The sequence below is a fragment of the Anopheles gambiae genome, chromosome 2 (assembly GCF_943734735.2).
Source record: "Anopheles gambiae chromosome 2, idAnoGambNW_F1_1, whole genome shotgun sequence".
In the NCBI taxonomy this organism is placed as follows: domain Eukaryota; kingdom Metazoa; phylum Arthropoda; class Insecta; order Diptera; family Culicidae; genus Anopheles; species Anopheles gambiae.
In genome coordinates, this window is record NC_064601.1 from 84182591 (window position 1) to 84209608 (window position 27018).

General features: G+C 44.0%; 1 protein-coding gene across 2 annotated transcripts in view; it reads right to left on the reverse strand.

Annotated features, from left to right (window-relative positions):
* LOC1276110 (breast cancer anti-estrogen resistance protein 1) overlaps nt 1–27018 on the reverse strand; it is a 118630-nt gene that overhangs the window by 34193 nt on the left and 57419 nt on the right. For both annotated transcript variants that reach the window (XM_061647003.1, XM_061647004.1), the window contains 2 exons: nt 21851–21994; nt 857–1078 (listed from right to left, as the gene is read on the reverse strand). In XM_061647003.1, coding sequence (XP_061502987.1) covers nt 857–1078; nt 21851–21994 — 366 coding nt within the window. The remainder of the gene's footprint in view (nt 1–856; nt 1079–21850; nt 21995–27018) is intronic.

Genomic DNA, 27018 nt, shown 5'->3' on the forward strand with positions numbered 1-27018 from the left:
GTTTACGAAAGTTATCGGGGCGACGTAGCAAAGCAAGCAGTACATGTTTACATTGACAAGAAAATATTGTCGATGTAAGTCGAAAGCCTTGATACCAAGAAAATAGCATTTCAGCCAAAATTTAATTTCATTTTACACCCGCTTTTATGCGAAAAATTATAAACAACAAAAAGCTTTTCCACCACATTAAGGGCAACTTTACGGCCGTGACGACTCGAACGATGGGTAGCGTCTACACCAAATGTCTTATTTCCATTCAAATATGCGCTCTCGTCGGGCAGAGCAAATGTCACCAAAACAATTTAATTTCCAGGATTCCTGCTTGGCAGATTGGGAGATTTGGATTGGGAGACACGCTGACATGATTCTGTCCCTTCCCGGTTGGCATTTGCAACGGTCCAAAGAGTCATTTCAATGCGTAAGGAATACTGCCACTAGCACGCACATTCATCCATCCGCAGTGTGACGCGGGTAGATTAACGTCAAACCACGAACTACGGATTAAGATTGTTATCTATGGCTTTGTATTCTACCAGGGAGTCCCTGACTGCTAGCTTCAAATTCCTGTGCTAGGAACAGAGCTACGAAGAATGCGAAGAACATTGTACTAGTGGTGCTGGTCGATTTCAATGTCCCAGCCCGGTCAAGATCCAACCCGTGATTCAGCATCTGTAACCACGAAATCCTTCCCGGATCACTTAAGTCCTAATTACTGCGACAAATCCTGCTGCCGGACGTCATCCATCTCTCCATTTTCCAGCTTCCCAGCTCCAAGCGTCGTGCGTCACGATACAGAATCGATTGGAACCTTTCTCTCACTCTAGACGCATGCGGTGTTTACAAAAAAAGAACCTACCTTGTTGGGCATGATGTGCCAGGATCGCCGCTTGCCCTGTCGCTGGCTGCCCGCGCTGGTACTGCTGCACAGTGACGTGTTTTCGTAGATTTCGCTCGGTATCGGACTGTTCAGATTGGTGGTCGAATCAATCGTTGGGCATGGCGATGAGGCGGGCGATAGCGTGAAGCAGCCCGAATCGTGTGATTGAATAATTTTTAATCTGTTGCCGGGGCAGATACCCTGCAAAAACGGAAGCGAGAATGGGAAACATTTTGCATTAGTTTGTTGCAGTATAATCCATCGAGCTAGTTTGTAGTGTATCAGTGAAAAGGGATAAAAAACTATAATTAAATTGAGCCAAAAACGCAAACAACACATCACTACCCCTACGCGACGTTCAATTTAAGCCGCCGGATAACGTCGGAGTGCAAGTGCAAAACAAATAAGCTTCTTTTGCCCCAGAACGCTGCGACGCGTAGGACAATATTTGTTCAGAGCGGAAGTATGCAAAAAAAAGAAGCAGACGTTGCCGCCGGAATGGAAATAGAAAATCCATTTCACCATAATCAGATAAACCCTCGAGAACAAATCTCCACAGCAGGCGGGTATTTGTTTGGCTAAGCAATCGCGTACAGCAGCGGCGAAGCGTACAACCCGAAACGAGATGCATTTGATGGTTGCAATGTGTGTGTGTGTGTGTGTTTGGGTGTAGTGTGTGCGATGCGGCTAGTATAACTTTCGGGCGCACCAACAGTTTTGCCGATGGGAGATTTAGGATCTTCAAATAAAAATGTTCCGAAATGCTGTTGCGTGGGGAAAATTTTGTGGATCCCTTTTTCGAACCACTTTACCCGTAAATGGAAAACAAGCAGTTGCGAAAGGATGTCTGCGAGGGGGAAAAACAATCAATCGCCATGTAATCCCTGCCCGAGTTGTGCTGTGATACTGCAGCAGCCAGGACAAGGTGGTTTAAGAGGACATGGTCGCTAAACTCAAATCGATACGGATCGGAAGTGGATTGATGTTGAGCTACGAGCTACGAAATTTGTAAACAAAAAAAACCCCGACAACTAAACCAACCAGTTTCAGGATAGACGGTTTGCATTTGAAAAAAACAAACGGCTTCAGCCATTGTCACTGGCCATCGATTTCTTCTGTCGTCATTGGAACGGAACTCGGCATTCCGGTGCGGCGGCATCGTCCAGAACGTTTCCGCATTATGAGGCGCAAAAAAAGTTAGATTGTTTTTCTTTTGTTTGATGAGTTTTTGCACTCGCAACGCGTAAAGGGGGCTGTTGGGGAGGGCGCAAGAAATCTTGATAGCTTTTCCGGATTTTCTCTAAGACTCGGGAGTTGGAGGCACCGAGCGGAATAGGATATCGTGTCATCCGGTTGGTGCGAAAGGAGTTCCGGAGTTGGTTAGCGTGATCCATTTTCCATCGCGCAAATGGAATCAAGCTCTGAGGCGTCTGTGGCGTCTCTGGTTTGGCTGCGTGGGGGTTATTGTTTTGCACTTTGAGTGGCATTGTTAGTTTTTCTTGCTTATTTTTACCTTCCCCAATGATGCTGAATCTATAGGTGTAATCAATGTCATTCAGGGCGACATGGGCACTGCTGAGCGTACTTTTTCTCCCTAAGGAGGATTGTGCTTTTTTTCGTTCTCTTTCTCCTCCTACACATCCATCAATAGCATCAAGATATTGAAAGCAGTGTTGAGATGAAAGGAACAGGAGCGACAGCTATGATATACTTCCACTTCTCCGTGGCACTTCAGGTGTGAATTGAGGCATTCCAGGAAACGTTGGCACTTCCTTTTGAATGTTTGGTAAGATGAGATCTCGCTGGGCTTTTCTCGAAATGAACAAATGATTCAGGTTGAGGAGGTGATTTCAAGAACCAAAACGAATAAGAATCTAGTTTAGTAACTAATAATATATTTTTTTAACCTTCATCTTTCCCATAAAAAGCAACCTTATTCAAAGTTGCAAAAGCTCAACTACACAAGGTCATGGAGAAACAATATTTTATTACCTTTTCGCACACAAAGCACCCTCAATTTGTGCAAAATTTATGCGTAAGCACAATTCCAGCTGAAAGCACACGAAGAGCAAAGAAATGACACAGCTTCAAAATTGATTCTTACGCACGGTGCCTTCCCGAGGGTTTCGCGCGTGGGGTGGTTCTGGAGTGCCGCAGCAGAAGTACACGATTTTGCAAGAGAAACTTTTAGAATTGAGTTTACATGTTGCTTACGCTTTTTACACGGTAGCTTAGTGATGCCAAAGTTTTGCACAACAAGCCGAACAGCAAATATGGCAATGTGTGTTTGATAAAACAGGAGCAACGAGAGAACGCACATGGGAGCGAAAAAACTTGCCACAACTTTCTAATTTATTGGAAAGGAAATTGAATTCGAATTCGTGTTCGAGATGGTATGGGTAGTGAAATGTTAACCATTTCCCTCCCATTTATCAACAACGAGCACGCGCCTTACCGCTGCTGTCATAATGCGTTTGATTGAGTTGAACAATATATTGCAATAAACCAGAAGCAAAAAGGGGGAAAATGTAATTCAATTTGGCTGTGGTGCAGTACGGAACTGGGTTCCATTTTTGTCCACCTATTCCGTTTGGTAGTGAGCTTAGCTTTCATTTATATTTTTAATTTATGGTCAATCATTTCCATTTTCAAAAATTGTTGATTGATTGAAACTGTTGATGCTGATTGATTTTTAGATGGCGTAATCAAATATAACTCGTGTCAAATCAACAGTCGACGAATCTTCAGCTTAATTCAAAGTGTTGATTGACGTGAGCAATACGATGATGATTGTAGTAACATGAGTTTGCTTTCAATGTATTAAATTTCAAAACGTTTATCAATTCCTCCACATTATCATACGAACGAGGCATCACTAGTCTTTTGTAACATTGTTAACACTCAGCAGGGAGGAATTGCGTTTAATTTTCCTCTCCTTAAACACATTTTTCCTTTATAGCACGATTGCGCTCCCCATCCGCAACGAAACCGAGCAATTGACTTACAATTTAGTCAGAGCGTGTGGAAGAGTGGGTGGAATTATCTAGTGGAAAATAAACAACCCCCAAAACTGACGGCTCTATGGGCAGGAAGGAAGTGAAGGAGGAAAAATTCGTAAAGAGAGAAGAGCAAGAAGAAAAAAACACACACATACATGAATACAAATTTGCGCGCTTTATATCCTGCCGAAGTAATCATCAGGGGAATGGAACGAGGAACATGTAGCAGAAGCATAGCAGCAACGCTCACCACCGTTCGCGGTGTACCGTAAATGGATCCTTTTCTCTTCCATTTCAACGGCTAACACTCCAGAGAACATATTGGTGGTGGTACGTGTGTGTTTGTACATGTGAGAAAACCACATCCAACCATCTTTGCAGATCGAAAAGATCGTCTTTCCACAACCCGGCGAAAGGCGAAAGATATACAGCAACTTCCTGGTTGAAAACAAATTCTGTGAAACCGTTGAAATATGCCACACATCAAAAGGAAAGAGCAGAAGGAAAAAAACATACACAAGGTTCGACAAGGGGGATTTCATCCCGCTGATAAGAGTGCGCCAAGATCCTTCGCGAGATATCGACGGGAGGTTTCTCGTCCGTTGAATGACAGAGCTAGATTGAATCCTCACGCTGCCTTCCATGCGGTTTATGAGAGACACAAACAGTTCCTTACTGTAAGCATCAAACATGTAAGATTCACGCATCCACGCAGACACACACACACTGTTGGGTTTGAACGTCACTTCTTAAAAGGCAGCTAATGTTGTGTCTTGTGTTTTATTCCGTCGTCCCGGTTGAGCCACGCGCAATGATGAACGATGTACACGCATGTGAGAATTCCCAAGGTTCTTGGTCCTTCCCTGGAAGGCGGGGGCACAGCCAGATAAGAATTGGGAAGGAAACGAGCCCAGGAATTCGACACTGCCCGACACACGGGCAAGCATAGAGCAGGTAGAATCCTTCCACAGCATACACAGAAGGCAACAGAGAGGCGGGACGAAAGCGAAAAACAATCAACACAATTTGTTTGCCGACTGTTGGACCTGGCTTCGGACGAGCATCTAATGCGATTGAAGGGGGAAGAATCGTTGATATATTGGTACCATCCCTCACTCTTCCATCGACCGTTGTTTGCCCCGTTCCGGCTGTTCCGACCCAACCCGGGGGACGGATGGAAAGATGCGGGTTTTCGGTGTTTGGACCAAATATTTGAGGAAAGGACACCGCAGGGCAGAAGGAGTGATGTGAGAGATACGAAATCGTCCCAAAAGCGAAGTCAATCGCAAAAAGGCAATTGACTGCAAAGCTGTACACGATTACGCTCTCGTCTCCAGAGGGCCTCTGCTTGCGAAGGGCACTGAAACACTGAGCGTGTCAGCAGAAATGATGCCAGAGGGATGGTAATACAAACATCCGAAGCAAGCTGCAGTCTGCAAGAGATCGAGCATATAGACGACGGTTAATAGCCAATAGAATCACCATACAGATGGGATTCTATTAGACGGGATGAGTCCTCAAATGGCAGCTGGCTTTGCAGAAGGATGAAGTGGAAACACAACTGCTGCTGCTGCTGCTGCTGTGACGAATGTGGAGCGTTGAGTGTCTCTTCCGAAAGAGAAACATCGAAACAGATCGATGTACTTGTGTAGTCAATAAACTTTCAATGGTTTTAGGAGTTGTTCACTGGAGGACACAAAATAAACATTCGAAACTGTTGTTGTACATAGTTATGGAGATGGAAACATGCATAACCCAAGATGAAATGTACTAAAAAAATGTTTTATTAAAAATCCTACAAAACAAATTCTTTTAAATGGACCTTTTCCAAGAATAATCTATTCAGTAGGCAATCTTGTAAAAAGGCTCTCGACTGCAACGATTCAAATGCATTAACAGCCAAAAAATCCCATTTGATCTTCCTGAAAAAAGGGAAAAGCACACGGCCACTTTGGGTAGCAGCGACATGCATCCGGCACGTAAAAAGCAATTATCGAAAATTCGTACCGACCGGGTGGCCAAAAACTCCTATAAGCGTAATTGGCGGCCAAGCGTGGAACGGGTGTGTGTATGTATGAGTCTGGGCCACACACTCGTTGCACGCCAATATGCACCGAAATTGCACCGTTTAATGGATTTATGAAGCACCCAAAACACACCACTGTAAAGGCATTATTGCATTTTAAGCGTTTTCAGGATTTTCCCTCTTCTCGCACTCCTCTCCTTTGTCTTCACGTGTTGCAATTTTTTGTTGCTGTGCACAATTGTACAAAATGTGTGGCCGTGTTTTTTTGTTGTTGTTATTGTGACCCATTGTCCCCGCACAACACCGTTGTTGAAAAGGGAAAAGAATTTGGAGAGGAATAAAAAAAAAAAAGAACAGCCACAAAAGTCTTATTCTCTTTTTTGCTTTGTTTTCCCTCTCTGTACGATGTACAAAATTAAATTGGTAGGCTTAATTCGTTTCACTAAGAGCATACGCATGTTTCCACTCATATATTTGGTTGTAAGTCCTGTGCGCTGCAAAAGTGCATCGTTCATTATCGAAATGGTTTTCGCTGCTTGTGTTCAACAGTGCAGTGGTGGGTTTTTTTTCTCCTGGTTTGGGTTTTGCTTTGGGGGATATAATGCTCGAAGTGAACTATGCTGTTAAATCGATTCCCCTCGGCGGCAACGCCATGTTTCTGTTGATGAAGCTTGATTAATTTTGTTTGACATTCATTGGATACACTCTGCCCGAAATCCCGAGCGAGACAAATGAGTGGCAAGACGGTCGGAAGATGGCAACATTAATCCCACGGGGAAAGGGGGATCTAGACTAGCAAACATGTTCGGGGAGAGGCTTTATGGAAGAAAAACGACGGTTATTCACTATAACCCAAAAATCAAACGTGAAATTTTGAGCACGTTGGTAATAAAAATAATCGCAAAATACCACTGAGCAGTGAGCGTTCCGGGGGGGTTTCCCAACGGGCTGGGAGTGTAATATATTGTAATCTCGTAACTGAATTACTGCGTGCCGCAAATTTACAACACTATCATCTTTGTCCACCAGGCCGACTACATGCACAACTCCAACGGTGACCATTGCCCGAGAAGAATTCATTGCTTGAGGGGGCATTGATAAATTATTCATGCTGCACCAGCCGGAAGAGAAACTCTCGCCAGCGGCTTGAGTAATTGCACTTTGCTCATACTCATGCTCCACTTGTTTTGGGGCAGGGATGGTCAATTTCGGTGAGTGCACTACTCTTTTGTATGTGTGTGTGTGGATCGAAATGCAACTTTGCAATGGGTCTTTTTGAAAAAAGTGTAAAGTGGTAATTTACATCCATAGGAGTTTTAGCAGTTGTGTCACACAGGATGGGACGCACGGGGAAGAAGTTTTCTGTCTGTTGAAGTAAATAACAAATTAACCACAAAAACTTGGCCGAACGAGAAAAGACGCCTTGCCGGAGGGCAGCCACAGACTGAATAAGTTTCCATTCACAGCTTAATCAGCAGATGCAATCTTGCTACAAAGGATAGAGAACTTTTCAATGCATTTCAAAGCCCTGAATTGAAACCCGTATTTTCAAGGAAAGTGATTAATATAGCTATTGAATTTTATTTTCATCAGGCTTTTTTTATGGCTTTTTTACGCGCTGACGAAAGACGTCACTTTTCTTATTGAGGTTAATGCCTTCGAAAATGCGCTCCTCTCCAAGAAACTAATCAACGATGATGGATTCTCTCGCCAAACAACAATACTTGAATAGTTTATTGATTCGCTTTTCCCGACATACATCAGCTTTTCCCGTTATAAAGTCCCTTCAAATGTACCTTCCTTCCCATTCCGAACATTTTCGAGATACCCTAAATGGATTTTAAATTAAATGAACAGTCATATAAGCGCGGTAATCAATCTATCAAACCGTCCGATGCAAAACGGGGCTAATCCGTCGACAGAAATGCAGCAGGTGTTCCCTTCGTGTTTGTATGCCGCATAAAGTGAAGTGAAGAAGCGACGATCTATACCTTTTAATCAAAAGAGACATTTAGCTTTCCAAAACGACGACAACAAACTAATAAATCGCTAGCCGAAACATTAATTTTCGACCCGAAGCCGTTTAGTTTGAGATTAGTGACAGATCGGACGGCGCACGGAACGCTGCTGATGGAGTTATTTGTCGCTTGAAGGTACGTGTTGGTGCCAAACAACGGTGACGGCAACAAAAAAACGCATACACATATTCCCCATCTTGGAGACATAATTTTAAGCGCTAAATTATTGAAGAAATCCCTTGAGGGAAGTTTCGTTCCAGGGAGTCGTCAGATAAATCTGGCTAATTTATGTGTCGTTTTTACCCGTCTTTATCGCTTGAATGGTTCGTCGGCTAAAGAAGGGCAGCAAAATATGGCCGCTGGATGTGTCTGTAGGGAGCGCGCAATACTTGCAAGCGTACTTAGGGTAGATCCTTTTCCGCGCACTTATCTTAAAAGTGGTCTAGCAAAAAAGCACCGCAACCTCTTTTGCAGCCCATCTCAACAAACAAACAACGCAAATCCACTACCCCACAAGAAGGTTAACATTAAGAGTGATATCTTCGGCAATAAATTGAATAAGTAGAGAGTCACCGACAACACCGAAACCGGCTAACTACTTGTACTAGCTGACTGAGTTCCGAGGTGAGTGTGTGTGTGTAGTGGTACCCAATATCCCGACGCAGTGTTTTGTCAGTACGTGAGCAATCCTCGCGGAACTTCGCGTCAAAATTGCCAATTAGCGTTGGAAGCAAAATTGCCGTAACGTAACTCTCCCCCGGGGCGAATGCCGTTCAGATTCTGAATCGAAGAAGAAGTCTCTAACGAAGAAGTCGTTGGATGGGAAAGGAGGGAAAGCTGGAGCAACTCTTCAACGCCGGAGGTCGATCGGTTGTCAATAAACGGCGAGCAGCAAAACCGGGACAGGAAATTGGAGAACTTGTGTAGACTCGTCCGACAATTCATATAAATCGCGTCAACAACATAATCTCTCCATTGCTATCACACAAACACTTGCCCCTACCACTTGTGACCAATCGAACTGGGTACGGTGCTATCCAATGACTCAAGTGGATGCGATCAATCGATCAGAGAGCACTCCACACTGCGGGTGGGTTGTTGGGTGGATCATTCCTTGCCCGGCCGTAGCGATTTTTGTCGAAGTGGTTTAAATTGCAATGAAAATACACATACGAGCAGTACTATCATCGAGAGTGGCTTGCAATTTGTTGCTTTGTTGCACGAATGGCCGTCTCTTGTTGTGAGCATTGCTGGTAGACGGGCCAAGCCTGCAGCCATTGAGACTTTGGTTTATCGCTATTGCTTTATACAGTTGTTGAGTAATACAGATTGATTGAAATGAGCTTTCAATAGGCCAGTGAGAGAGAAGATTTGCGAGAAGGATGCGTAAAATCTCCGAGATTTTCTTTTTACATTCACACGACGAGCACTGTAAAGACCTCGTCCCTCCAAGTACTCAACACCTCAACAATTTACATATCGTTAATAGTAGCAAGTCTTATAAATTACATGTCACACTCGTCTAATGTCGACGTGTTCTTACCATAGCGCTTGCTTCTGCGGCAGCATCTACAAAACCCCATTTGAAACGGACTGAGAGTGCGACACCATGGCAACATATGCTTGTAAATGTCACTTGCGCTGTCATATTAATGTCCAAAATCCTGTTCCACACAAAGAGCTCGCACACAAATCGCTAAACAACTCGTTAAGTCATGCTGCAAAATGGTTGCTTTTGCTGACAGTGCGGAAAGCGGAGGGGTGGCCTTTTGGTCGTTGGCAGCAAAAAGGAATTATTGTGATGGAATGCAGGAAGAAATCAATGCCTGTTCGAGAACCTGATCTGATACGTAGAAGACCATACCAAAAAAAAACCCAGAAGTTTCTTCTGACATCGAAGAAAGATGTCTGCTGTGACATGCGAATGGTTTGAATGATATGGATGTTTGAATAAAGGGGATCGTGTATTATTGTTGAGGGAAGAGTATTTTGATTGAACACTGCTTTTCTTGGGTGCCTCCAGGTCAGGGCCTTTGCTTTCCAAAATTGTAGGCACTTGTCAATTGTCACTTTTATAAGGATGTCAATCCTGTTCCTGACACCCGTATCACAAAGTCGTATTCGTTACACCATGGGGGCTGCTAACCTCATTCCCGAAACGATGGAAGATTCCTCTCCAGGTTACTCTAGAAATTCTTGCAAACATATGCAAAGAGAGAATAAAAAAAACTACTCGACCGAAAAAATGGCCAATCATTTTTTTAACCACGTCTTTGCTGTCGAACATTTAGCGAAGTGTGACGGAAAATCAAATCATCGATCCAAACCGGTTCGCTGTCAAATTAACCGGTGAAGAGGAAAGAGAGCAAATGAAAACAAAAACATGGTGTGAGCTTTTTAGCTCAAATCACGTCAAAGTGTGCAGATAAAAAAAAGAAGCGGAAATCTCCCGGCGAGTTCGCACACGACGTCCCAAGAGCGCTCAAGAGAACGTGTTTTTGCTTTTATTTTTTCGGAGCTTTTGATGATACGAAATTGGACTCAACATTTGACAGCCCCGAAACGTGGTTGAATCATAAAAAAACATCGCGAAAACACAACACACGAAGTGGTGGAGTTGACCGACACGTAAAGAAACCCGGAAAGCGAGATCATAATCCAAAAGATGACGTTCAACGCAACCGGTTCTTTGCAGTTGACCGAAAGAGCCATGGAGAAAGACGCTTCCTTTCCCAGGCCATCGTTTGTTTGCTTCCCAATCACGGCGCTGTGTGTATGCCGGTGGTTCGGCGGAAGCTTTCCACTTGGTTGGAAAAATGGACAGCGGCGGGACGCGCTGTTTGATATGTTAATTATACGAGAGTCGTGATTTTTGCACGATCCACTCCCTTGGAGAAGCGTTCCTGTGCTTGGGTTGGGAGGGGATGCTACCGTCGCGTATGTTATGTCTCCTTGGGCAGCACACAGCAAAGAATTGAGTGACGTGCAATGACGACGTGCAAGGGAAGCAGCAACACGCCTCGGAATGTACAGTGCTGCGTGTAATAATAATGATGCGATGATAGGAAGCGCCGACAAAACAAAAATGGGAGAATACAAACTTGTAATGAAAATCGCCACACGTATGCTTAATGGACAAAAGGGAATTATTTAAACGGAACGCTAACACGTGGATGTGCTTCGAAAGTTAAGAAACTTAAAATTCATTCGAAAAAATCGTAATTCGTTACAAAATGGCAATAGCACGCAATAATGGGCCAACGGGCATTGAATAAACAAATAAGGAAGATCATGAATAAATTGAAACAAAAAAATGCATAAGCTAAGAAAAAGCTAGAAACATGGAAATTATTTACTCTAAATTATAAATTAAAGGAAATTTAAAGAGAACCAAATCAGAAACCATAGACAGCATAACAGGCTATAACAGAATAATACAAATAGAAAAAGACAATGAAAATAGAGCAAAATAAAAACAGAAAATAAAATCTTTATCAGCGCTCCTACTCGTTTTGTTCTATTTTTATTCCCACATTCTTATACTCGATGCGTATTTCCCAATCAGAATGCCGTACTGATTGCAACATTATCACGTGCACCTCACCAAAGGCCGACGTCTATGTGGCGCCGCGTTTGTGCCGGTTTCCAGCGCCGGTCTGCCAGCCTTGTGGAGCAAAGTCCATCAATCAACTAAAGAACCAGAAGCAGGGGGGGATCGATCTGTGTGAACTCGGAGCCGGAGCCACCTGATCAATGGAGCGTTAATCGGATGCTTTCGAGGAAAAAAAACTTCAACCCAGAATCAGCTTCCCAACAGTGTCCGTACCACAAGGCTGGTTGAGAGGCTAAGAGCAAGAACATGATGAGAAATAATAGTCGCCCTTTTTCTTCTTCACCCCACTCCCCTGTGCTTGCAACAGCAACACCAGCGGCGTCTTTATCAACGGTTATTATTACCGACCAATTGGAAAACAGTTCTCCGAGGAAGGGCCGACGCGGGGCAACTGGCGTAACTGATTAAAAGTTGAGGTTAATCGCCTCCTCCTCGATGTGGTTCTCCTCAAAATCGAAAGAAACAGTGATAGAACAGTCCGCGGCTTCCCTAGGAAATTCCGAACGTTTCCACATACCAGAGCTACTGAAGAACCCTTTTCTCTTGCATCTGACAGTTTAATATCGCACCGCCGACCACCGATTTTAATCAAATTGTATAATGCTGTCCCCGGTAGCAATCCGGGTTAGGATGAGCGAGCGGGGATTAATTGAATTTCCGTTTGATAGGCACAAATGGGGCGAGATTGTAGCCAACGAAAGAGATGGCCACTGGATGCCCGATAGCAAAGGATAGCCAGCGCTGGCAGATGCTTTTAAGGTTTCTTTCTGAAGCTTTTCCCAGGACATCTAGCTAGCTCCAACCAGCCGCAGGGCGGGAGGGAAGGAAAACCCGTTCGTACGATCACCACAACGGACCCAGACGCCAGACAGGCCATTTAGACTTGATTGGATTCGTTTTACACTTTCACACTTTCACGCTGTCAGTTTTTGAGACGCGTCTGTGACCGCAGGACAGGCATTAAGCAAAGCAAAGGTGCAGGGATGAAAAGAATTCCTGCTGGAGTAATGCCAGATACCAGAGGTTTTGGGAACACATACTGTTTTCTGGGGAGGAACAGAGAGTGTAAAAAATGGCTAACAGCTACAGTTTCCAGGACAGAGCTTACTCCAGGACAGGAATTTTTAAGAACCTCTTACGGCATTGTGGTACATCTCTTACGTCAGCCACACTAACAGGAACCAAAGATAATTAATGGAAACGGCGTCAAGCGGATTTAGAGCAGCGAAACCTTCCAGCGAATATTTTCCAACATTAGCAAAAGGGAATACACATTCATTCCAGCTTAAAGAAGTAACCACAACCACGTATTATGAATATTACGATGTAATCGTATACGGCATTTACGAGCGCCAAAAATGCTACCCGTCGTTAGGGATAAAGTTCTAACCATCATCGTATCCAGTTTCTACGCAGCTCAAAACAACCTTCAAAGAAGTTTCACAACACTTCTTAGCTAAAGGTGCGTGCGTGGTACGCCTCATCGTGCAAGATATTTAACGGCGGGTGGTTATGTTTATTGCCGTCAGTTATTTGCCCAAGTGCTGTTGACGTTAATTTCACAACCTAAAATCTACCGCAAAGAGCCTACCTGCCACATCGAAGATTAGGTTACCGGCACTCAGATAGGCCTTTCCAGTAGTATAAACTTTTCGCAGATTAAAGAAGACACATCTCCATGTTCTTCTCCAGCACTGATTAATGAGCATTGTGATTCACAGTTTACTACTATCGCATCTCGCAAAGTCGCGTACAATTTCCTAGTAAATAGTCATGAATCAGTACCCCTACACACAAATATTGTGTCGTTTACGCTTACGTACTCATTGAGAAGTGATCGTCTACTCGTGTCAATGAACCGGAGACACAGAGGAAACGACGCGTGTAGGTCGATATTTATTGGTGATAAATTTCCAGTTGCTACGAAGGTGTAGTGTCATGCGTATCCTCGCGCAAAGCTCCCAAGCTCATTCATAGAATTTTGATACCCTTCTGGAGCACCTGGGCCGTTAACAGTTCGCAAAGGTGTCTGGCCTTTCAATATCACGTGGGTGAAACATAACCACATGATTAAAAAGAAAAAGCAACCTGAACCCACTAAGTAACGCAGGCTGTTGCATCAGTAAAGGAAGGCAATAGTGGAAGCGCTGCAACTGATCAATGAACGCCTACATGGCTTCGTCTGGCAATCCGGCGTAGGCAGTGTTTTGCAACTCATTTTTTTGCATACTGTCGTTGGTTGCTCCTGCCTTGCGATGCGGCTTTTGCGAAATGCACGAGGAGGGTCCACGGTTTGGAGGGAAATAATTTATTGCATTACTGTTTCCACCTTTCGTTGACAGCTGGCGGCTGGGTAGCGAGGGAGTCATCGTACTATGAATGAATTAATTCAGATTAAAATAGGACGAGAAATATATAATAATAACGTCCGCAAATAATGCACTCTTTTGCTGGGTAATGAGCACAATTTGGTGGGATATTAAACAAGCCACAGCCCAGGGGCGAACCACACGAACCAAAACCATGCAGGCAGTCCATAATACACGTGGTTGAGGTAAAATAATAACTCCATCAACCATACGCCCACAACGGGATTCGTTAACAAACAGTAAATACACACGAATCATTTCCATCTGAATGGAACGTGCTTATTAATTACTGTACGTTGTAAAAAAAATGTATGAGACAGGGGAAAAACCCGCAGTACAAACTCTACAACCACAACCATCAGCTATGGATTGAATTGTAATTTCAGCTTCACTCCTGGGCTTTGGAGGTTAGCAGTAATCTGAAACTAAATCAAAATTCACACCACAAAAACTTTTCAATCTCATGTCTTCCCCTCTCGTCCCTTTGTGGTTTACTTTTTGTCGATTGTGGTCGATCAGTTTATTCCCCTTTAGGGACATGTTCCCACTCTTTTTTAACGGAAGCATTTCTGTCGCGTTTATTTCTCTCAGTTGACATATCCATCTGCTTCTGGAATCAAATTGAACCAAATATTCATAATAAAGCAAAATTTGATTCTTCAAATCGAATTAGGCGTGGTAGCCGGAGAAGCAAGAGGAGAAGGTAAAAAACCTAGTAAAAAATGACGACGTAACGCCATCACGTGTTTTTGCTCCAGTTGTTAATATCCACCTTCTCCCGCCTTTTGTTGTGCAGCTGTCAGCAGCCGGGTAGCTCTGGGCCGAGCGAGACGCGCTGGCGTCTAGAGGTTAGGATGATTGACTGCGCCCTGCTGGCTGGCTGATTCAGCTTCCAATTTTACGCTGCCGATGCAGCATGGCTGATAGGATGCATACCGGATATCTATGCTTCAGTGCGCCACCAGCAGCAGCTGGTACGGTACTGAGTGCTTGCGCGCGGAGCCGCAGGTCTGCTATGCCCTCGAGTGAGTGTATCAGCTATCGGGGTTGGTTTCGGTAGCATGCATGACGTCCTACCCCGGCCGACACGTGCCATTCGTGTTGTGTGTATGCGCCGTCGAAAGAGAGAGCGCAAGAGGAGATTTCATCGCACGAGAACAGTCAGCTGCCAGCATGCTGCGTTTGTTCATCTGCACTGGCTTGGAGAGGAGGTTGCAGTGGTACGATTGGACAGATTCAACGAGATGGACTAGGTTGATGCTGCTGACTTTACGGCCACCCGTCGGTATCGCCATTGCCTGGTTGGTGACGGTTGGTTATGCGAGATTGATCTTGCACAGAAGACGTTCGCTATTTTCTTTTTTTTCTATATATCTCTGCCGGGATCTGCTGTATCGGATGTCGTCGACAGGATGTCCGAAACGCTATCGCTACCAGACGCCGGAACGTGTTGCAGATAAAGAAAGGAAAGCTTTCAGTGTGTCTCCTATTGCTTTCAAACACGATTTATGCAAAACGTATACTTTGCTGCTCGGACAGCAGGGTGGGTAGGTAGCAGTAGAGTGGAAAAGTAAATGGAATGTTACACAACGAAACGGTTCAATCGCGAAGCAATCGAAGGGAAGTTCAAGTTTTCAACATGTACCAACAGGCCGCCCAACATCCACAAACAAACTGGTTGCCGCGCGTAACGCATGACCTGAGGTAATGAAAATGTTTTCTATTAAAATCAACCGCTAATGATAGTAATAACGATTTAAAGGCGAGACATGGAGAGATTAAGAGGAAGTCTGGCAGCTTAACCCAAGCAAGACGTTGGCTTGGAAGGTGGCAGTAATAACTGTAGGACGTTCAACCATAGACCAAAGGGGGCGTGTGTTACTCGAGCAGAGAAACTCGGTGCAATGCGATCTACGCTGCACTTCTGTCTGGTCATTCGCTCACTTCAACTAACTCCTTGTTGTCTGCCCTCTCTACGTGCTGTGCTATTTTACACCTTATCTAGCCTTTCTAGTCTGGATCTGCTACTGGAAGCTGCGAAGCAGAAAAGAAAATCTTATGTGCTTTCCTTTCGCAATGCCTTTCAGACAAAGCAAAGCTGCTCTCTTTTTCATCAGCGGTCTGTGTGTAACGAGAATTCGCTAAAGATGCTAGGTGATGCTGATGTAATGTAGCCTTAGGAAGTAGCTTGACGCACAGGTTAGCGCACGTTTCTCGATTCCTTGCTGTCATGGCACTAATCCCTTCGTCGTTCGTGCGTTACGAATCGTGCAGAAACATTTCAATTACCAGTGCTAGATTCTACTTTCCCATCTGACAATTTGTCAGACAGACAGACAGACAGACGGACGGACGGATGATGGCTTCGAAAGACGCAGTGTGGATTAAATTTGCTACCTTTTAGTTCTCAACATGGAGAAAACTGGACGCAGAAAATAGTACAAAGTTGGAGCATTGTTTGAAGATTCAATGGATAAAATAACTTTCAATAGTACGTACAATAAAAAAAGATCAGCTAAACAATTAAAACTTATTTTCTTTCACTTAAACGATACAAACATTTACCATAATCCCATGGCACCGATAATGAAGTAATTTGTTTGCCAAAAAAAAATTGAAAGCTTACAGTAATGTGTCATTATCCCAATATCAAAAAAGGTTATAATAACAAACTGCTTGCAGCTTTTGAACCACCAAAAGGACCCACTTTTCGTTGGGACACAGGTAAGGCAATTTAATGGTGTTTTAAAACCGCTTAGACCTTTTGTTTGCCCGGGCCAACCGATTACAAACCGAAAGCACAATAAAAGGTGGAGTTTTTACATTATGAAATGCCAAACCCCTTTTTTCCCCGGTGGAAGATGGAAACATTGGACCGGAGAAAACAAAACACATAATCTCTCTCGAAGCACACACATACACATAAACTGTATAGTCAATAGACAACGCTTCTCAATGGCAAACAAACAAATAACCTCAACCCGATAAGATCTTCATTTTGACAAACATGGGACAAACCAATCGATTGGTAATCCCAGTTTCCTCCCAGTCACACCTTCCCGGATCGCATGGGATAAGCTAACAATGGAGAATGGACCGGAGATTGGGAAGACCAGAGTCGAGTTCAAACCGTCTGCATGCTCCGGAATGCCGGAAACAGGGTACGGCAAACATTTACAGGCCAACCCTTACGGCATTTGACGGAAACCGCTTTCAGTGCTATTAAATGAGGCAGAATAGAAAAGAAGACGGTTGAGTTGAAAGAATAGGAGAAAAGGACGACTTTAAAGAAAAAAGGCATACAAGTTGGAAAATACTAACAGTGAGGTTAAATACGAGAGATACCGGAGTTTTATTTTACCGGAGCAGTTTTATCAACATAGCAGAAGAAGGATAGAATGCTACCGAAAAACGGAAGCTAGGCAAACGTCGCTAATCAGATTGTAAACAAGATCAATGTGTATGGTCGTTACTACTGGTCCAGCATATAAAAGAGCATAGATAAGGATCAACCAAGGAGAAGAGTAAAAAAGTAATGATCGTCCTTTCTTACAGTACTAGCCATTAAGGTCCTAGAACCATTAAATTAAGAAAAAGATCTTCAAAAAGGGTTTAAATCCCATCTCGGTAGCTTTCTTACAACGCTCCTCCTAACTCTTACAGTAAGCTCACGAACTACAAGGTTTATGATTTTTATTATCTACCGCGCAAGCTAGGCAAATGAAATATGTAAACAAACCCGCAACACAGCTAAACCCTACAGGAATATAAACTACCAAAGAAATGGAATTAATTCAACGGGAAAAACTTGTTGCCGGATCTTGTAACAACGAAAGGATAATATCGCTACCCGTAAATTAACAGTGTGCTCTCTCTTCACGAAGCCCCTTTCATAACTTGCCCGGCCGGGCCGAAGGAACTTGGTGCCACCGTGAAAGAAAATTATGAATAATTCTTAACCGCACCCAGCACAACGATGGCGCTGCGGGATGTAGACCTAGGCTATTGTGCGGTTGCGGATAAAGACAACAAGCCCCAAAAACCACTGCGGAAGCGATAACGTTCCGACTTTAATCAACTGTGCAGGATAAAATTATCTGCCAAGGATTTGCGACGGAGACTCGGGGTCCCGAGATCCTGAGACGTTATAAAGATGTCACGGAAGGTACCGGGGGCGCCGGATGCAGCGGTTCCAGCATTACAAACTTAGCAATAGACAGCACATGTTCTTCAGAACATTGTGTACATCTCGTCTCATCCTCCCTTCATTACCTTTCCCTGGAACCGGTGGCTGGTTTTGGGCGTCTTTCGATGTCGTCTCTAGACCTAACCAGTAGCTCACGCTCGTATACTTCAATTAGATTTAATTTCGTCCCAAAACTGACACGCGTTGTCTCCGGCACCGGTTTGGCATGCCATCACGCCCGTTCATCCTCAGGGAATCCGGGATGGCAGCGAGCTGCTACGCTTCCTTCATTTGCACTGTGCATTTCTTGCGCATAAGCGAAGTTTCTTGTACACACGTACGGGAGAAGCATTCCCGTTGGGAACGCTTCCCTGCCATTGATCATCATTTGAAGCACACACACAGCATCATCTGGTCGAAAGTGTGTTTATGCTGAGACATCGGACTAGACACGTAGAATGGGATTGAGACAGGAGGGGATCATCACGCCATGAAAGTCTGGCGCCATTGATACCCCGCGCGCTTGGAGCAGGACTTCAAAAGACCAACGTTTGGGTATCTGCATAGAGAGATACCGAGTGGGGAAAAGGGACGTTTGGAATGAAGAGCAAAAATTCCAAAGGAACACCAACACTGCTGGCACTCTGAGCGCGGAGTGTACGAAGAGATTGAGGAAAAAAACCCAGCACCAAACGTTCCTGGGGAAGTCGCATTTAAACCAAACCATCCTTTCAGCTAACGGCTGGAAAGGAAACCCGTTCAACGATCGTACGTGTTTTTTCGACACAATGAAATTCAAATTTAATGATAGGGTTTCGAAACCCATCACAAGTACGGTTCCGAATCTATGGTTGGGTCGTCTAGTGTGTGTGTTTTTTTGTTTTTGCTTCTTCAGTGGAGCACTTTTTGCTAGTGGACAACTGAAGCTACGTATGGCTGTGACTGCGCACACGCCAGCAGCCGGGTGAGCAAACCCCTAATAATCCCTCGTTTTCCGGCTAGTTCTCGCACGCTGCTCGAAAAATGGAGGCCGTCCGTGTGTTTGCATCCGAATGAATGATGCTGGAATTAATTTCATTTGAAAGCCAATCTCATAAATGTCTGAAAATTGAACCAACCTCAGGTATGTATCTACCAAGCGTACTCTGCTCCTCTTTACTCCTTCAGCCGGTTTTGGCTGTACCGAGCTTGAAGCGTTGTTGATTTTTGTGTTCCATAAAATAATACAAACACACGCACGCTCATACACACACAAGCACCTTTATAAAGAGCACACGATAGAAAGGAGGCAGTCACAAGCATATTTTGCGGCAGCTGTGAAGGGATGCGACATCCTGCCATATCGTTCTGGTAAAACGAGGGGGAGGTTCCTTTATTGCTGCTTTTACTCCGGTCGCAAGCATCCTTTGGTTTGCATGCCTTTGCCGGCAACGTTAAGCATAAAAGTAAATGTTTGTTTTAAGCTTTTCCAATACAGCTTCAACCAGAGTTTCTGCTCAACAGAACGCTTCCAAGCAGCACGTCCTTGCCATTAGAAACGGTGTGCTGCGTAGGGATATTGCAGCCTTCAATCGTGGACGATGGATATAAATTTTGTTAATGAATGTTAAATATTGTCACATTATTTCTAACTCGATCAAACGAAACAGATTGTCGATTGAAATTAGAGTGAAGATTTTCCCAACACCAATTTGAAGTAGCAGCTGTGCGCATTATTGCATTTAAACGTTTAACTCGATTTACAACTTGTACAGTACATTTTGATGCAAAAGTCAAACAATAAATAAAGACATTACTGATTTAAAGTACGAATCACTCACACACTCACTGTGCAAATTCTCTCGAAACATAAACGTATCTCATCTCAACCGATGGCTAACCAAGTATTCATTTACTCGTCTACCATGCACCATGCAATGAAAAGATGTTTCAATTATGAACAAAACAATCAACTACGCCACCACATCTCTACTTTGCACAACCCGAAATCAACCCAACCGGTCGTTACTGGTTATGTTTGAAGTGTTTACCAAGGAGGTCTCTTTGTGCTACGGAGTACGAGATCCGTATGATACAAGGTTCGACGACATAAAGGAATCCCTGCGGGAGAATCATTTTTGGTCTCTTTTCAATTAAAAATCAACACTCTGGAAACCTTTCAAAGCAAACAAATGTCATAAAAGTAATGTCTAAATATCGTATAGAATTATACACTGTGTACACACACACATATATATACAGCAAACGTGTTCAAGGGTAGCTCTTGTTTTGCTTTGCTTTTGGAATTAATAAACGGCAAGCAAGGATGATGGAGTACGTCAGATGTACGAAATTGTAATTGCTGAGAGGGATGAGATTGCTTGAGAAATGGATACCCAACAAAGACTACCAGTTTTCTATTTTTAACATACACTTGAAGCCACTGCCACCACTTCAGGCTCCTTCTTACAAGTTTCCGCAGTGCTTCAGTTCGGAAGATCGAAGCCCTCCCGTTCTCGGAAATCAATTTCTCAAACGAACTCGTTTTTCACAACATCTCCCTGAAGTACGAGCAATGAGCAAACGAACTCGATACTAAGTACGCAATTCAATTAACTTTTGATCTTTCTCCAGATTTAGGCTCCGTGTCCGTTTGATGATTGAAATGCCACTCGAAGCCTATACAGTGCTAGCCATCCGGGTCGTACCGCTCTTCAACGAATCGTTTGAAGCGAACCATCAAACAATGTGCCTGATTTCAATCCAAACTCTCAAGGTTCATTAACGACTGTTATGCAGCTCCCGGGTGTCATGTCATGAGTCCGAGACACTACTACTTTGGTGTCGAGGAAAAATACAACCAAAACACTGTTTTACTCAAAAGGTGTGTGCACGACGCAGCGTTGGGCCTACCAGCTAATTGAGTTATCCTCGCTGCAAACTTTTCTGCCCTCTGGCAGACTTTATGGGTAGCATAGGCCGCCGTCATCCCCAACCACCCAACCGATCTCTCTCTCGAACTTTGCCACTCGAAGTGGTCTAAGCGCCGGTGGAACATCACGGTTGAGTTGCCCCTAGCTTAAGCCTACCATTAGCTTCGGGTTCCTTCTCCGTTCCCGTCATTAATCATACGCTGAATAATTAAACAAGTCGTAGCACAGGCGGCGGCGGCGTCAGCCTAGCCATTCCTAGGCTTCTTTCACCACGAGCAGAGAGTGAAATGGCTGCGTTGCCGCACATATCAACAGGCTGTGCACGGAGGAGAGAGCAAAGGTCAGCAACGGGGAAGCTTAGCGAGCAATCTCGGCCTGTTCGAGCCTTCGACGGCTGCCTTCCAATAAAAAGCAACCAACTCTCACAGTCGTAAATTATTCCACACCACAAAAAAGAAGGTTCGGCGAAGGCTCTCCGAAAAACTTCACGGTGGAAAGTGCACCGCTACGGCTACGGCGCGGTGTGGCTTCTTCATTTGAATAACCCAGCACTTTGCCCAGAACTTGTATCTTCTGCCAGTCCGTCGGCGTTCGGAGGAGCATGATTCGGGGCACTGCTATACATGCTAACCTTCTGTAACAGTGCCCGTTTGTTGCACTGCGACGTAAGTTTTCGTAGGTTTCCTCTGGGATTAATTTCGTTGGGAACCGAAACAGGTGAATTTTCCGTTTACGATTACGATGGCTGCAGGAATTTGAGCGTCCTTCCCCCAAACATGCAGCTGCAACCGTAACCTACGCTCACCTACACGCAGGCAGGCAAAGATGGGCCATAAAATCCAATTCTCACCTGACGACCCCGTAGCTGGCACAACCACCATCCTTTCAGTCCGTTGGTGTCCGTTTCGATGACGGTCAGTATTTCGCCTTTGCGGAACGCCAGCTCGTCCGTGCTTTCGGCAATGTTGTCGAACGTTGCCTTGGCCAGCAGTTTCTGAAACGAGGAGAAGATTTGCGAGAAATCCAAATTAGATGCATGTTATCGGTATGGCTAGGAGCGGCTGTGGTAGAGGAGTGCGTAGCGCAATCGTTTGGGCGTGATTGGTCCCGACGGAACCGTACGTTGTGTGAGATGTCATCCAGCTCCGTAAGGCAGAAAAAGGTAATCAATCCTAATACGTTCTAACATGTGCCCGAAGCTGTGAAGATGGTCGTTTGTTCATGCTTTTGGCTATTTTTGGTAACGCTGGGAAATGAATTAATCCCCAGTGTGGATAACAGTAGCTCTGCCGAGTAAATAAGTGAGTATGCAAGAGGAATGTTCTAATTGCTTTCACTGTGTGCTACGGTTACTCAAAACTCATTGAAGGACATCTTTATGACAAGAACCATTTCCGTTACGACAGAACCAATTTCTCCAACGGGCAAAATACTTTCTTCCAGTTCTCAGAACAATGAACAATGTCTGCACAAACACAGCCTGCAAAGTGTAGAGATTTATGGTAAAAGATTCGGTGTCTCTGACTCAAACTCAAAACCTTCTGCAGCGCATTTAGGGAGCACTCCCGAAGGGATGCCAGTGAAAGATTTGAGAAAATAAACAAAAACCCGACATTCGCTCATTCCCCACTCCATTCGTTCCCAACGAAAGTCACTTTGAAATCAAAGCGAAACGTGCAAGAAACACAGGAGCGTTGGGAAATGGCAATCGAACTGGATGTAATGCGACACCGGTTCGAAGGAAAAAGCCAGCACCAGAGGTGGGCCGCTGCCGAAGAAAGGTTTCCTCTGCAGCACATGCCGCCTTTTAAATGAAATGACATAAAACGAGGTCACCTAGATACATGTCTGCTGTGTTGTTGTTGTTGGTGATGGTGCTGTTGCTGTTGCCGTGCCATTAGTGATGATCAGTTTTCAATTAGTCTAATGATATTTTTGATTTTCGAGTCAGCCAGCAGCTTCCAAGGTATGCTGTGGTGAGGCTAGGAGTGAAATATTAGAGACTTCTATGAGCATTTAAAGAGTGCTTCCTCTTCCAGGTTCTTTAAAACATGAAACAATTTCGGCACCATCGTAACTCTCTAAACCAAACATTGGAAAATGCTCATTCTGAATCAAAGAACTCACTCACTCAACCAACTCAAATTTGTATCGATATCAGGAACAGCCCTTCCAAACTTGGCCGACGTTTCAATTTACACTAAACGGCTTATTTATCTACCCGTCGACGGACATATTTCCTTAAATTTAACGACATCCGCCAAACGGACGGGGGTTTGCTCGTGGGCTGAAATGCAAAGCTAAAAGCTGAACGTAATTCCATCGCCACTATGCACTCCCTCCTCCTGCTTCCGTCGCTATTAGCGAAGTCTACAATCCCGATGAAGCGATCGGCGGCAGTAGCATCAAGCTCCACACAACGTCGCTGCCTTCTTTCTTGGCTTTCCTTTTCATTCGCGGCGCGGTTGCAATTTATGGACATCGTTTCCGAAATCGGCGCAACTAATCGACACTTGATTTTCATCTCACTTGCCCCGTGCCGCGAGACACCACTGCCCTCCTCCCTGTCGTGACAGCCGTCACTTGTTGTCTGCATATTCGCCTGTCGCCTATTTCCGCCAGCATCGGAGCGTGGTTTTGCACAAAATGGCCTGTGTGCTGTTTCTTCGCTCAGCCGAACACCACGCAATCGCAATCTGGTACCGCAACCGAAATTGGAGCTAATGCTGGAATTGCCAGTGTCGCTCTGTATGTGTGTTGCTGCGGTCTAAACGATCGGAAGAGAAATCAAGCGGACATTCCGCACATCCGGACGACGAACGGGCCCGCGCAGGGAAAAACGGCAAAAATTGGGTTTAAGCTGTTCAACAGATGCCTAACGGAGATGTGATGCAGAGCGCATGATACACATGATGCTGGGTGATGCTGGGTGATAATGATGATGATGATGATTGCTCAACGCGCAAAACTACTCCAATGGATCTCTTTCTCTGCCACCAGAAGCCGAATCAGTGATCTTATCTCATCTGCTTCCAAGCGGCTATAACCATTGCAAGTTGTTAACGGAATGGAGTTTTTTTTTTTATATTTTGGTTTTGGTGTGTGGTTAACAACTTTAAACTGCTGTCTGGTTGTCTCACCAGCGGAGGATTTTTTTTCTCCCTTCTTCGTGATTTGTAATCACGCTTACAAACAATCAGGCTGGGCGGCTTGTTTGCGCGACAAAGTGTCTTTGTCGGTGATTTATGTTTTCCGTTTTGAGTTTTCGGTTTGAAAGTTAGTTCCGCCAGTTGTTAACGCAACGTTTGGCAAACGATTGCAAAGTGCATTTAGCAACAAGTCGCGCGAATAGCGGAATGAATTATATGCTTCGCACATTTTGTAGAAGTTGCGTTTAATGCTGAATTTAAATATGTGCAGCATAGTGATTATTGTTAACGCCCAAGAAACGTTTCAAACGTGTAGGATGACACTTATAAATTATCATTACAATGTAACAACTTTTCACCACAAAAAAAAACTAACTTGAACAAAGCGCCAGAAAATGATTTATAATCTTCATTTTGTTGGCACCTTCCTGAACCCGCTCAGCGCTGCATACAGACGCGCCCGAAAACTTTGTGGACATGGTATGAAAAGTTCAGCACAAAAATTACTGATGCAACTGAAAAACACGTAGTAGTAGCAGTAGTTATATGCTTATCGAATAAACCTTCCAAAATCGTGTAAAAACAAAAAGAAAAGAGGAAGAAACGAGAAAGCCAAAATACAATTCCTATTAGCGCGAGTGCAAGCATTAAAACTATCCTGTGCTTTGCAGCTTGTTTATGATGGCTCGAAACGTTTTTCCCACGTACCATCCATTTGGCTGTGTTGGATGGTGGGCAAATCACCATACAAACCACACAAAAAAGTACAAACAGAGGAATAATAAAGGGAGAAAAGATCCTCAAAAAAGGCGAGCCAATGTTTGCCGTCCATTTGAATAAACGCGAGCCCGCAGTTAACGATGCATAAAAAACTATTTAATGAAAATGAGATTATTAAACATAGGTGGGAAAGAAACAAAAGGAAAATGGAATCATTTGGTTGGATGATTTAAGCACTGGCGTAATAGCATAAAAAAGGCAACAAACAGCAAACAAGCAAACGGGAGCTAATTTTAAACGATTTATGAGTAAAATCAAAACAGTGATAAAAAATCACAACAACAAATGTAGTAAAGGTAAAACCTAAATTGTTAACTGAGCCGGCTAACAATGCGATGATGCAAAAAAAAACAAGTTCAACCAAAGCTATGAGGAAATAAAAATAATCTGGATCAACTTAAGTGGAAATAATTAGCCGTTCAGTGAGGCAAATTTATGCGAGTGTGAATCGCGAGGACCAAAGGCACAATGTTAATGGGCGGTGTTGGTGTGGAAAAAATGTTTACCACCCATCAATAACACGCCCGCTCGTGCAGGTTGCGGTGGGTAAAGGGTGCATCGGTTGCAATTCCCAGTATGGAGAAGTGCAGTCGATGCAATTTTTTTGCTCCCACGACTCTTCCACCTCTCCACAGGTGCTAATAGAACTATTACGAACTAACACGAGGCTCGCGGGGAAGGTTTCATATTAATTAACTGTATCAAGAAGGGAGAGCCACATGGGTGGTTGGTGGCAGCAGATGAGGAACAAATCGAATGGATTTATAAATAAAACGCCAATGGCCTCATTAGCATATAATTAACTGGATGTAACCTGTGGTCCGTTACCCATCCTATCCAGCAAATTCAACCCAGTTCGGGCGGCAGCTCACAAGGGTGAGTAACACCACCAGGTTGATTGGTGTTTGACGTTTGATTTTATGCAACAGCACAAAAAACGGCCTCAACACAAGCGTCATGAACACATTGGTCAGTTGACCGCTTAGATCGACCGTTGACCTTTTCACGCCGGAGAAGGCGTGAGGCAAAAAAGTGAAGGTAAGTGAGGTAGGATTTTACGTATGGTAAGACAATACTCAACCCGTTCGTCGATCCGTTCGATTGTTGGGGATGTTAGGAATCTTGGGACTAATCCATTCAAGAGGACTTTCGACGACTTTCACTGGCATATTTTTGTACAGGGAAAGAAGTTATTTTATCTGGCTAATGAATGCAAATTGCATTAAATAGTGCGCTAAAAATTGTTCAGCTATTGAATGAACAGTTCGACATTAAAATGAATCTGAATTTTTATTTGCTGTTTCCTAAAATAGTTTAAAAAGTACGGGTCAAGTAATTAATTAAAGTCAATAGAAATGCAAATAGAATATCAATTTCGGTGGTATACAGAAATTATTGTGTAAGTAATTTTAGAGCTTTTTTGCAAACAGTCACTAAGACACAACTTCTCAAGACTCTCAACTCAATTTCAATTCCATTTAAGTTTCTCAACCTTTTCAGCAAACATTAGAGTTCCATTTTCCCCTTTCATTTTACCCATTTTCCACATCCAATCGTGCTCGTGAGCACTAATCGGCTGACCACATAAATAATAAAACCGATTCGTACGGGCTACACAAATCCTGGGCCCGTATTGCACGCATTCTTCTGCTAATTAATTCTATCTCTTTCAGCGGCTACCACAGCAAGCGTCCCCTCGGTCAGCTCAACGTGCACAACATAAGTAATGATTCAATCCATTACTGCCGTCGGACCATTCCTTGCTAGCCAGCATTCCAACGGTCCGAATCACGACTGGCCTCACAACTGGCCGCAAAGCACAGCTAAACAATGCTCGTGACTTTGGTACCTTGTTTCTGCTCTCTTTCTCTCCGATCTTGCTGTAGACACAGCAAATTTGGGACCTCGATGGCAATTCTCACCCAATGCATACGCTAAAATAGCATACCAATAATAGCCCGTCGAGCAACAGAACATCTCCGACCGCATACGTTTGTGTGTTAATAATGAAATACGATGATTATGCGGCGATTGAATTACATTATTTATCGACCGATTAGATAAATTATAATTTGGTGAGACATTTGCC